Below are 13,221 nucleotides of genomic sequence, written 5' to 3'. Positions count from 1 at the left end.
ACGAAGACACTATATATATTGCATAAAAATAATATAAATAAAGGTTGATCTTATAACCTAATTTCAATTAGAAATCCAATTTCACACTTCAATTAATAAATAAGTTGAAATTATTGTATATGTGTTATTTATTTTTAAACATAAAAACTCCAGAGTGTTACTATGACTTTTGGTTTGGTTCCACCTCACTCCCCATTTTATTGGTTTAAGCATTCATTCTCATCGCCTTTCCATTTTTATATTATTATTACTGCCGTAACACCCATCACCCTTCCTAATTATAGCATCCCCCTCCTCTTTACATTCCGAGTTTCAACCTCTTCCACTCTCACCACCACCACCATCGTCGCCGCCTTCCATCTTCCTCCTCTCTTATCAAACTCCATTTATGAAGATCCAGTGTGACGTCTGTAACGAAAACGAGGCGTCGGTGTATTGCTCCGCCGACGAGGCTGCCCTCTGCGCAGCCTGTGACCACCGCGTGCATCACGCCAACAAACTCGCCGGAAAACACCCACGCTTCTCCCTCCTCCACCCTTCCCCTAAAGATTCGCCGCTCTGCGATATCTGTCAGGAGAAAAAAGCTTTCTTGTTTTGTCAACAAGATAGAGCTATCCTCTGTAAAGACTGTGATGTTGCGATTCATAAAGTCAACCAACACACACAAAACCACAACCGGTTTTTACTCACCGGCGTTAAGCTATCTCCGACTGCTTCTCTTTATTCGTCATCAACTCCTCCGTCGGTGATACCCACTACCAAAAACGGTGTCGTTCCCGACCAACTTCCGGAACCACTTCCTTCTCCGATCATGAACCAGACTACTTTTAAAACTCCGAACTGCCACCATGAATCAAACGGGTCGGGTAACGGTTCCACGACGAGTAGTATATCGGAGTACTTGATTGAGATGCTACCCGGTTGGCATGTCGAAGATTTTCTTGACGCTCCTTCAAACTTCTCAAAGGTCTATAATTTTTACTTTATTTTTTTGGTTTTAATCTACGGAGTTTCTTGTTAATTAGATTCAAAATAATTACAGGTTGTTGACACCGATCCGTCGCTTATGTGGGGTGGTGATCTACTAGAAGGAAGCTTGAATAGTAGTTTCTCGCCGGAATCAATGGGGATGTGGGTTCCACAAGCACCACCACCGGCAGCTCCACCACCTCCGCCGCCGCAGTCGAGGTATGCTCATCTGGCTCAACAATTCGAACCCAGTTCAATGATGGGATTTGGAGATCAAACAATCAACGGATCATCACTTATATTTGCTCCAAATAGTTACATCAATCATAATAAGATCACAAACTCCACAAAATCAACAAGAAAAAGGACACCCGACAATGGAAATTGCTTCACCGTGCCTCAGATCAGTCCTCCTACAACGACCACCAAGAGATCAAGAACACTTTGGCATTAAAAAACCAATCAAGATTTCTTTTTCTCTATCTTTTTTTTTTGTTCTTTTTCTTTTATGTTTCTTTCTTGTTATTATGTTTAGGTTGCTGTTAGATTTTGAGACTCTTTTTTTCAAATCAAATGGGTTTTGGTTCTTCGATCATTTGGCATCTTCTTTTGAGCAAAATAATACAAAATCTAGCTGCTTCTGCACTTTAATCCTGCTTGATTGGAGTGATCAAGATTAACAAATACTAATCAATGTTTAATTAAATTTGTATTTTATATTCAATAATGTAATGCGAATGGACCAAAATTGTTTATACTTTACATAGTTTCTAGATAATTTTTTGCATTATTTTCATATAAATATACTAAATTTACTTGTTTTTTTATTACCAAATATAGTAATTTAATAATTGTTGTAGGGGATACTCAATCCATTGAAATTACGTTTATTGAGCCTTTTTGTCAAGGCAAAACGACTTGCACTAAAATCCAAATCTCCATATAATTTTTTTTCCTTTTTTCTCTGTTTCGTGGTAAGAATAATATCTAATTTCGGAATCCAATCAAACTTGATCGAAATCAATTAATTTGGTGATATTTTAATTAGAGTATTTTTATTTTTAATTTGGTTGGAAATTTTGTAACAATTTTGGACGGTTGGTTTCTTGGGTTTGACCAGAAACTAACTAAAACAAACGTATCAAACATGATTGTGACTTGTGATTGCCACGAGTTGAAATTATCCGAACAAGAAAATACATAAATCTTGTAGATTAAAACCGACGTTATTAGTTTTTCATACACTCTAACGATTATTAGGTGAAAGAGAAGTAATATTTGAAGAAACTGTTGCAAAAGATGCTTTGTTTATTTCTCGTAATTTGTCACATTAGTCAACACAAACACACATCTATATAGATCTACATAGGTACGTCGGTAACTTGAATTAAAGAAAACGATTTTATGCTATATACAAACTTGAAATTTTTATTTTATATGAAAATATCTTCTAAAAATATTTGCTTTTTATGTTTTGTTTATCTTATTTTATATATTTTAAAAGTTTAATAATTTTTAAGTTTTGACAAACACTTTTATACAAACAAAATCGATCTTCTACTTCAACTTTCAACGTACCACTAACTTTTAACTTCTAGTTACCACTTATTTAGTTATTTTTATCAAATATATATATATATATATATATATATATATATATATATATATATATATATATATATATATATATATATATATATATATATATATATATATATATATATATATATATATATATATATATAGGGATCAATTTAAAAAGGAGACACAAAAATATTGGGAACCACAAGGAAGGATCATTTACGGTTGAATAATTTATTTTTTATTTCCATTTTAGTACTTATTTATTATCTAAAAAAATAAGTGAACATGGCACACTTAATTGTATGTTATTCTATGCAATTAGATATAAATATATAACATCCCAAAAAAACCATTATAAAATTTTTCATTTTTATAAAGCATTTTCACAAAAACCATAAGATGATCAAGTATTGTTTTCACATCAAATCCATAGAATCGAAGTAACAAATAGTCTCTCAAAATATAAATCATCAGGAGAATGTGTACGATCATGGTTTTGCCTTACCCATATCATCTGAGGTATCTGAAAACATTGAAATCAACAACTGTAAGCCAAAACTCGGTGAATTCCCCCAAAATACCTCACACAACAATACATATACAATGCATGCACACCAGGCCCACAACTACAAAGATTTGATTGCCCCCGGGCCTACAGTCACAAAGACTGGATTGCCCCAGGGCCCACAACACGAAGTATGGATTGCCCCCAAGCCCACAACATAAGACTAAATGCCTTCCCAACCCTCAGCTTATGATTGGCTTGCTCCCGAGCCAGCAACATAAGACTGGATTGCCTATCTCAGCTAATAACTATATTGCTCCCGGGTTTGTTGGCTTACAACACAAAGCAACACCGCCTCAACCCATCCATACAATGTCGACATATGCAAACAGATAAACAATAACCAGTAATACAGGTAATCATACAGATCTACCAATCTAACAGGTCACTACAATATACCAACATCCTACACACAAGGACACATACTACAGTACAAAGTATAATGAGAAAACACACCTTGCAGCCTAGTAGAAACAACACCGATCATAGATCCAAAAACTAGCATTACAGGTCTCCTATACAGAAAACACAGGCCACAACTCAATCTACAACCCCAAACCCCTAAATTTGAACTAAAGTCAAACTTGGTAAAAAAGTCAAGGTCAAAGTCAAAGTCAACACTCAAAAGTCATACAGTTGGTCGCCACGTCGTGACCGCCTTCTGGTCACGTCGTGGCAAAGTAAAGAGAAAACAATCGCGGATTAGACCCTCGTCACGTCATTTACAACCAAAGTGCCACGTCGTGACAAATGCTCTGGACAGACTAATGCCTTAAGATCTTAATCCTTTAAGCCATGCAACCAAACCTTCCTGAAGGCCTTCTCCATCTTAGAATACCATAAAAAATCATATATTTTTTAGATATGCATGTCCAATACATGTCCCAAACACAAGCTAGGTCAAAATGAAGGGAAAATGAGCTCTAATCCCATGCATGAAACCCAAAACTCACTAATATTCTAGGTCTGGGACAATGGTTAGCAAAGGAGTCTCGGGAACTGTTAAAGGTGCCAACTTTAGGAGATCCGAACACTCAAACTTCCATAAATGATGAGAAAAGTGAGTCAAACACTAGATCTAATAATCTTGAGCTAAAAAGGCTCTAACTTGAGGACTTACACGAATCCTAATACAACCCAAGGTGATGATGAAGTGGTTTGCAAGCTGAAATGATGCACCAAATGCCTTATCTTCTCCTTCAAGGCTTCAAATCACCAAAAATGGAGCTCAAAGATCAATAATGGAAGATTAGGGTTTTTGAAGGGTGAAGGGATGTGATGGAGGCTGGAAATGAAACCCTAATTCCAAGTTAAAAGGCTTAAATACGGAGGAAACCCTAAAAGATCATGGGCTTGGGCTACAACCATCCTCACGACGTAACCATACTCATGTCACGTCGTGACATGCTTCCCGGATACACGTTTTACCATTTTACTCGTCATGTCGTGACGTCCTTATGGTTACGTCGTGACACCTGGTTTTCCCCAAAAACCAAGCTTTTGACTCCTTAATGTCCTATGTTGATCCATTCTGGAAAACGAGTGTTACAAAATATTGATATACTTCTAACTAACTAACTAACTAACTATATATATATATATATATATATATATATATATATATATATATATATAGGGATATGGAATATACATAACAACCCCACCTAAGCTTAGATACTAAACCTTTAACTGTGTAGTTTTGACTTAGTAAATATACTCGGTTCGGTTTTCACTTGGTAAATATGCCATCCCCATAGCATTTCTTTCCTCCATTATCATTTAACCATCCTTATTTTCTTTCCTCCATTATCGTTTATTACTTCACCTCAATGAACATTATTTTTTTCCACCCTTACAAATTATTCTTATCACACCCTCCGAATCCCATCGTGGGATATTCCGAATTCATAAACTTCTTACACGCATGAGCGCCACCCGAATGCCCGAAACCGCGATAAATTTTTCAAAACCAGGCGTATATGCCCAACCCGTGTGGAGACTTCCCAAGGTTAAAATCACATCACATCTAATCAATATCGATAATGACTAACTTACTCATCTATAACTTGAAAACTCCATGATCATAACTGTTTTACAGGCAGACAAAGTCACCCTCAAACATCAACCATACTAACCAAAACTCATTGATCTGGCCCAAACAAGATCTCGTTGGCCTTACTTCATCCCACTGACAACTGAAGAATGGAATCCACTACCAATCGTTGAAGTTGACAACCTTGCATTCTGACATAAGGGCGTAAATGAACAGGCAAGAGCCATTCTAGCCCACATATCCACTCAACTTTACAAGTCTTTCTTGTACTCACGTAAATAACCAAACTAAACAACAGTGGTTCAGATCTGCCCATCCCAAAACCGAACATCATGACTAAAGGACCTTACGTATCTACTTGACTTTCTGATGAGGCGTGACTAATCAACTGCTCATACGATTGAAACCATGGTTGAATAAAAAATCTTGTGTGACATTCAAACTCCCGAAACAACTCAGGTGCACAATCACCTGCCAAAACACCCAAAGGCTCCCAACGAACTGCATCATTGATTGCTTAACCCGTACAAAATCTTATTTGAGAACAATCATGAGTCCACGAGCAAGAAACCCAACAACGAACTGCTAACATACCACTATGACTTTTTCCAACAAGTGATCACCCTATAGTTGCTCAACTCAACCTGTCGGTAACTGAGCCTCCAACATTAATTCCATGCTGCTCTGAAAACCCATATATACTAAAGACCAATGAACCCAAACTGTGAATCTCCATGACACAACTATCGGTCCAATAAATTTCAGCACTGCTTATCATCCGCAGAAGTTCCACAACACAACTACCGGTATCCATTGTATCAGACCGAGATGTTCGGTTTACTTATTGATTCTGGAAAAAGTTCCACGAGGAACTGGGTACGAGGCTATCTTTCAGCACTGCTTATCATCCGTAGACCGACGACCAGAGTTAGCGGACCATCCAGACACTTGAGGATACGTTGCGGGCTTATGTTATAGATTTCGGTATGAGTTGGGATTCCTACCTTACCTACCTCTTATGGAGTTTTCCTACAACAACAACTATCACTACAGCATTGGTGCCCTACCTTTTGAGCTCTTGTATGGTCGTAAATGTTGTACCCTAGTTTGTTGGGGAGAGGTTGGTCTCAGAGTCATGGGAAGGACTGAAGTAGTCCTCTAGACCACAGAACTTATCCAACAGATCAGGAAGAGACTGCAGACAACTCAGAGTCGACAGAAGAGTTATGCCGACCGACGTCGATCAGAGTTAGAGTTTCAGGTTGGCGATATGGTACTACTAAAGGTCTCACCTTGAAAGTGTGTGATACGCTTCAGGAAGAGGGGAAAATTGGGTCCCTGGTATATTGGATCGTTCTGTGTGATCGCCAGGGTAGGAAGGGTGGCCTACCGGTTGGATTTTTCGAGTGAGCTCAGCCAGATCCACAACACTTTCCATGTTTCGTAGTTACGGAAGTGAATGTTGGACAATGAGGTAGTGGTCCCTTTAGATGATATTCAGGTCGATGAATGCTTGACTTATATTGAAAGGCCGGTAACGATAATGGAGAGAAAGATGAAGGTTCTGTGCAACAAGGAGATACTTTTGGTAAAGGTTCAGTGGAAACATCAGAAAGGCTCCGAATGGACCTGGGAGCCGGAAGCGGAGATCCGTGAGCATTATCCTGAGTTATTCGCGGCATCAAACTTCGAGGACAAAGTCTAGTTCAAGTGGCAGAGAACTGTAACATCCCGATGATGAGGAGATTGCAAGAATGCCCCATAGTGGCATTTTGGTCATTTTTGCCAGGAGATTAGTACGCTGAGCATACGTTGTGTACGCTAGGTGTACTGGGGCGGACCCTAGTACGTTGGGCGTACACCGCGTATATACAGGGCGTACGTGGTAAATCGTCAAACCCTAATTTTTTGGGTTTTGTCCATATATAAGCATGATTATCTCTCATTTCTCGTTCCCTCATCAGCCTCCTTCTGAGTAAAACGACTCTCTAGCTAACCTTAAGTGAGAAGAGTGCATCTTGAGATTATCTTTGTGTTTTGTGGCATTCTTGAAGAAGAAGAAGAAGGTGGTGAGAAGAACTTGTAGCATGGAAGTAACTTGGATCTGAGATGATCTCCTTGCTATCAACCTCCGGGAGGTAAAAAGTTCATAACTTGATCACCCTATCTTGTGGATCTAGCCATTTCTTCATTTAGGGCACTTTTGGTCCCAAATATGGTGATTCTTGAGCATGGAATGCTCTTCACCAAATAATTCGTCATTTCAGACCTTATGAGGGGTCTTGAGTCATAAAAATGTGGTTTTGATGCTTAGTTTTTCTCCATGCATGCTCTAGAAGGTCTTAAGGCATTAAGATGTTGAGATTTTATGTATTAAGCACTTAATGGACATGCAAAGTCATAAAGTTGGAAAATTTATGACTCTTAGTGGTATTTTAGCCTTAGATCTGAAGTTTGGACATGAGAGCTTAATGCATTAAGCTCTTATTGAGAAAATGAGGTTCTGAGTGTACGATGTTCGTTCCTCAACGTACGCCGTGCGTACATGATCAATCTCACGATTTCGGTCAAAGTTGGAGTACGCCCAACCTAGGAGCTGAGTACGCCTCGCGTACTCAGCTGAGTGGACCAAGTTGATTCCTTGACCCGTTGACTTTGACTTTGACTTTGACCAGGGTTGACCAAGTTTGACTTAAGGGTATTTTGGGTATTTTGAGCTATAGTTAAGCCTTGGTCTCTATCTGTTGAATAGGTGACCTGTAGAGCTGGTATTTGGACCAGTGTATTGTGAAACTATTCGTCAGACTATGAGGTGAGTTTCCTCACTGTTCTTAGGGGTCGAAGGTGTTGGAAAGCGTAGGTTACAAAATTTCTATGCACTAAGCGGATGACATTTAAACAATTTAAATGATTAGGGCACATGCAACCTATTGAGGATCTATGTCTTTCACATATAGGAAACATACTATGAACTATCATCCTACAAAACTTTTCTTATAAAAATCGAATTCAATAGAATAAGAAACTTAGTTTGAAGATTGTTATTACAAACAACCCTGAATCATTCTTCAAATTTTTTGGCAACTAGCACCACAAGCGTCGTGCCTCTGATGGTTCACACCCAAGACTAGAAAATAAGGATTATGGAGAGGGAGGAGGTGATTTTCGGCCAGATCTCTTCTAGGGTTAGGAGTGCTGAAATTAAGAGGGTTATGGCCCTTTATATAGTTGAGGTAACTTAGTGCCAAAGCTAGGGTTTAAGGAGGAAACCCTAAATCCCTTTGCTTGGTGACTAAGCTATCAATTCCCCTTTTTCAAGGGGCTTGGACGAAAAATCCTATGGCTTGACCAAGTGATTTTCGTCCACCACATCCAATGAGGTCCATGGAATCCTTTCCTCAACTTCCAATAAATAACCAATGTAACACCGTAAATTTTCAAACAACTTTTTCATTTTTAAATCACATAATTTTCATAAAGTATTTCACAAAAAGCTCATTTATTAGGTTTACAACTCAAACTCCGTAATTGCACCATTTAAAATCCAGGATCCTCAAAATGTAACTCTTCCACTGGTGTGTACAATCAAGCCGTTGCCGTCCCGTAATCCTGAAAGAACCTGAAACACATAACACATAACATTGTAAGCACAAAGCTTAGTGAGTTCCCCAAATACCAACAACAACACATATTAGCCACTCGAGGCTATAACTCTGTGGACCCTCTGGTCCTAACTCTGTGGACCCTCTGGTCCTAACTCTGTGGACCTTCCAGTCCTAACTCTGTAAGCTCTGGAATCATACACACAACATAAATCACATAGAATAATGCAGTGCATCACATCACATAAATAACATACAAGATACTCTGACACATAAATCTAATTACCACTCTAGGTAAAGTATAGTGAGAAGACTCACCTGGCAAGCAGGAAGCAACTATCCTCACACTTGATCTCGAACTCGCCACCGCCTAACACGTAAGGTAAATATCTCTAATCAACACCCGAAATCTCAACTTTAATTAAACCGATGCTTACTCTTTCCCTCTCTACTCGGGAAGTGGGTAAAAGACCATTTTACCCCTCCATGGTCTCTACTACTTATGTTGACCAAAACCCCAAAGTCAACAGAAGTCAACTCAAGACAACAGTCCACATTTGACCCTACTCGTCGAGTGCACCCTTGCGACTCGTCGAGTCCCCTCGCATCATCTGAATCCTACCTAGGTCTCACTCAGCTCGTCGAGTTGACCCCCGACTCGGTGAGCCACACTGGGTTAAGGCTACTCGGTCAAACCCGCTACGACTCGTCGAGTCATCTCATGGACTCGGCGAGTTGGCTCCAACAGATTTCTCATTCAGCCATCTGAGGTCAGATCTGTAACCCAAACTCATAGATCTAACCTCCTACTACCCAAAAGTCATGTAAAGGTCTGTACTTGAGACTCATGCATGGTGTATTTTGCTCTATACACCATCTTGACTCCATTGAAGCTCCATAGCTTCAAAGCTCCAAATTTACTCATTCATGGCTGCCTACTTCCTGGATCTCTGGACCTCACAAGGTCCAGATCCACAAATGACTCGAAAAAGGGTTTGGATGCACCCAAAACCCCATCAATATAGAGATACAAGCCCTAACTTAGCAACCAAAGGAAAGCTATACAAACACAAGGGAGGGAAGAGCTTATACCAGATCTGAAGCTTGGAAAGAAGATGAAACTGATCCTTCAACCCTCCTCTGAGATTCTTGCAACACCCTTGATCTTCTTCTCAAGGAAATAACCTCCAATTAGCCTCTTTCCTCTCTAGCTCACCAATAACTCTAGGGTTTCTCTCAAGGGACGAAGACACTGATGGGGAGGGGCCAAGGAGGCTATAAGTGCCTTTAAATAGGTCCCAAACCCCGAAATTTAGGGTTTCTCTGCCCAGCACCTACTCGGCGAGTCCCTCTTCTGACTCGTCGAGTCCACTCATTAAATCTACGGGAGAAACCTGACTCGACTCGGCGAGTTCGACCCTCAACTCGTCGAGTCTCTCCTTTAATTTCAATATTAACCCACACGATAATATCCCTGAAAATCCGGATGTTACAATTGTCGCCCTCTTGAATTAGATTTCGCCCTCGAAATCGATCCTCAACCACATAGACCAAACTAATCACCTGAAAAACACCATCGAAAGGAGCTCATGCTAAACTGATATCCTTCACCATGGACACCTAATACCACACCAAAAATCCCAAATCCAGAACTAAACCAATTCTTCTGCCGCTAACAAACTCCTTCCCAATATCCGGAAACCCTAGTGGCCTGACCCTCCGCTAGGCCGCCTACTCAAGCGATCACCCCGATATTCGCTCCTCGAATATTAAACTGTGATAACTCACTGCTCCTCTGATTCTCACAAGACCGAATCCAACAATCGGTTACCGCTCACTCGTGCCAACATGCTAAATGCTCCGAATCACGTCCCCAGAAACGGAAGGGTCCACATCCCACCAGAGCTCATCCACTAACTGCTATTAGAACTCATCCGAACAAGGAATCCTCAACACTCTGCCCTCGGACGCAAGAGAATAACCATGCTCGCTCAAGAGTGTTCTTAGACATCACAATCATAAGCTCCTCAAATCCCTTTTAATACTGAGCACCAGGTCAACTCCTAACCCCGCAGTTGAACCTCCAAGGGTCACCCGTAACATATCCCGAAATGCCTCACTGACTTCCTTCTCACCACAACTATCTTGGCCCAGACACACACAAGTCATGAAGTTCTCTTTACCCCAACGGATACCACAATCCACTAAATCGTTTCACCCTCGACCTCTGTCGAACACTACTCCCTAGATACATGCGCCTCGCGGTACCTCCCGTACCCGAGTGTTGACCTACACAGGTCTACGACATCAGATGACAAACAATACCCCTCAACTTGGGACCCACCTCAGAATCCAGAATCTCATCTCGCCTACTCAAAGCACCACTAGAGCCAAACTCAAACTCGAGAGTCTGGTCCGACCCATAATTGGAACCACTCGTCCCTATGAACCACTCAACTCATGACTCATGACCCGCAACCCATGCGTACATCACTTCCCCAATTCCTTCTGATTGTGATAACCACACCTTAACTCAAAATATAATGATTCCTGATCAATAAGGAGACCACAGTCTCGCTCCTGGTCCGACCACCAGGTCCCCAACAATTCAATAATAAGGCTACCCAAGCCTAACACTCCTCTGTGTCATGCTCTGACTTGCGAATAATACGGATTCCTGTAGTACCACGACACCCTCTCGCTGACTAGTGAATACTACGGCTCCCCGTAGTATCACAACACCCTCTTGCTGACTAGTGAATACTACGGCTCCCCGCAGTATCACAACACCCTATCGCTGACTAGTGAGTACTACGGCTCCCCGCAGTATCACAACACCCTCTCGCTGACTAGTGAATACTATGGCTCCCCGCAGTATCACAACACCATATCGCTGACTAGTGAATACTACGGCTCCCCGCAGTATCACAACACCCTCTCGCTGACTAGCAACACTTTCTCTTATCATCCCACAATCTCATACTCATGTTAACCCCTCCCTGTGTCCACTAACTCATGCTCAGTGGACTAACATAGATAGGTACCCACACTCATCCAAATTATGCATCATTATATCTGACGACAACCGCCATAACAAAACACCTTTCCCCGCTGCAATCCACATTCTTAAATGATCCCTCTTGATGTCAATACCCGAAGGGCTCCCACTGGAACCGTAGATACTTGATACACCACTTGCCGCCTCAAACTCAAGACTCTAAAAATAATTCGGAAATCAGGGCATTATACTGGGACTCCTCAGAACACCATTACAGAACATCACGATGTCCTGCCCCAACCACCATCTCCCACTTGCGGCATCATACACAGATACAACAATGCATTCCCTTAGAATCTCATAACTAATCTTCATTTCACACCACGCGCAACTCGGAGAGTCCCAACTCTCAATATAACACAGAGGAATCACCAATGACTCAGAACACGATGACAACCATCCGAAACTCCGTCCTCTATTGCTCAAAACTCATGCAAGAATACACTGACCGACCCTGAGGTTGGTTGTCTAATTCCACATCTGCTCTTCCCAAACTACATATAACAGCCCATACATCGGACCGGAATTTCCCAACCGCCAAACTATCCTTACAAGCCAAACCACCTCGAAGAATTTCTAACCACTACAAGTTCCCTGACCAACGGCCACCGGCCGTGGAGACACTCATCCTTTCACGAACACGTGCCTCATGCATAAACTTACTCTACACTTCACCTTAACGACCAATAACGCTGGTATTCTGAATCCGTACCATAGGTCTCTATATCCAGTTCTCTATCCGCTCTTGAACCCACCTCTGATTTTCACATTAGAGTACTCGGTTCTCCCCCACTCAGGGTTTGAACCATCATCATTTGACGCACCAACAATTTATCCCACAGACTGTTCCCACCAGTAACATCGCACCTACTCTTGGAAGGTGCTACGCACGCTCGATGATCTCCCGACAGAGATCAAGTGTAACATCCATAAAAATTGAGCCAAATTAAAACATTTTTATTTCATTCAAAAACCATTAAGTTCACACATCTTGTTTTCAAAATAGTTTAAACATCAGAGTATCCCCAGAACCATATCACATAAATCATAAAACATGAGGAGCGGTACGATCACGCCTTTGCCTTGCCACGATCTCCTGAAGTACCTGAAACAATACACTAAAACTGTAAGCCCGAAAGCTTAGTGAGTTACCCCCAAAATACCAACCACACATAAACAAACTCATAACATATCACAAATAGAACAGCCACGCACATCGGGTCTACTGTGTGACTGGTTCGCCCGCACCGGGCGTTCAGTCCACCTGGTCCACCCTCCGAGTCCTGCCATGTACATTGAGTCTACAGTGTGATTGGTCCGCCCGCACCGGGCCTTCAATCCACCTGGTCCACTCTCTGAGTCTACAGTATGACTGGTCCGCCCACACCGA

General features: G+C 41.2%; 1 protein-coding gene across 1 annotated transcript; it reads left to right on the top strand.

The window, feature by feature from the left end:
* Window positions 1-211: 211 nt before the first annotated feature.
* Window positions 212-1,564, top strand: LOC145116998 (B-box zinc finger protein 20-like). Its single transcript, XM_079053303.1, has 2 exons — window positions 212-967; window positions 1,043-1,564. The coding sequence occupies exons 1-2, from the start codon at window positions 389-391 to the stop codon at window positions 1,421-1,423; spliced, it is 960 nt and encodes a 319-aa protein (XP_078909429.1). The 5' UTR covers window positions 212-388; the 3' UTR covers window positions 1,424-1,564.
* The last annotated feature ends 11,657 nt before the right edge of the window (window positions 1,565-13,221 follow it).

Source organism: Lactuca virosa, chromosome 5 (assembly GCF_052849685.1).
Source record: "Lactuca virosa cultivar CGN04683 chromosome 5, Lactuca_virosa_CGN04683_v6, whole genome shotgun sequence".
In the NCBI taxonomy this organism is placed as follows: domain Eukaryota; kingdom Viridiplantae; phylum Streptophyta; class Magnoliopsida; order Asterales; family Asteraceae; genus Lactuca; species Lactuca virosa.
The sequence above is the reverse complement of the archived record's forward strand: the minus strand, read 5'-3'. Positions and strand labels throughout refer to the sequence as shown.

Bases quoted from the DNA above. Each gene is read 5' to 3' on its own strand.
- LOC145116998 (XM_079053303.1), top strand. From the start codon at position 389: ATGAAGATCCAGTGTGACGTCTGTAACGAAAACGAGGCGTCGGTGTAT. The intron at 968-1,042 runs GTCTATAATTTT...AAATAATTACAG, and splicing joins CTCCTTCAAACTTCTCAAAG to GTTGTTGACACCGATCCGTC.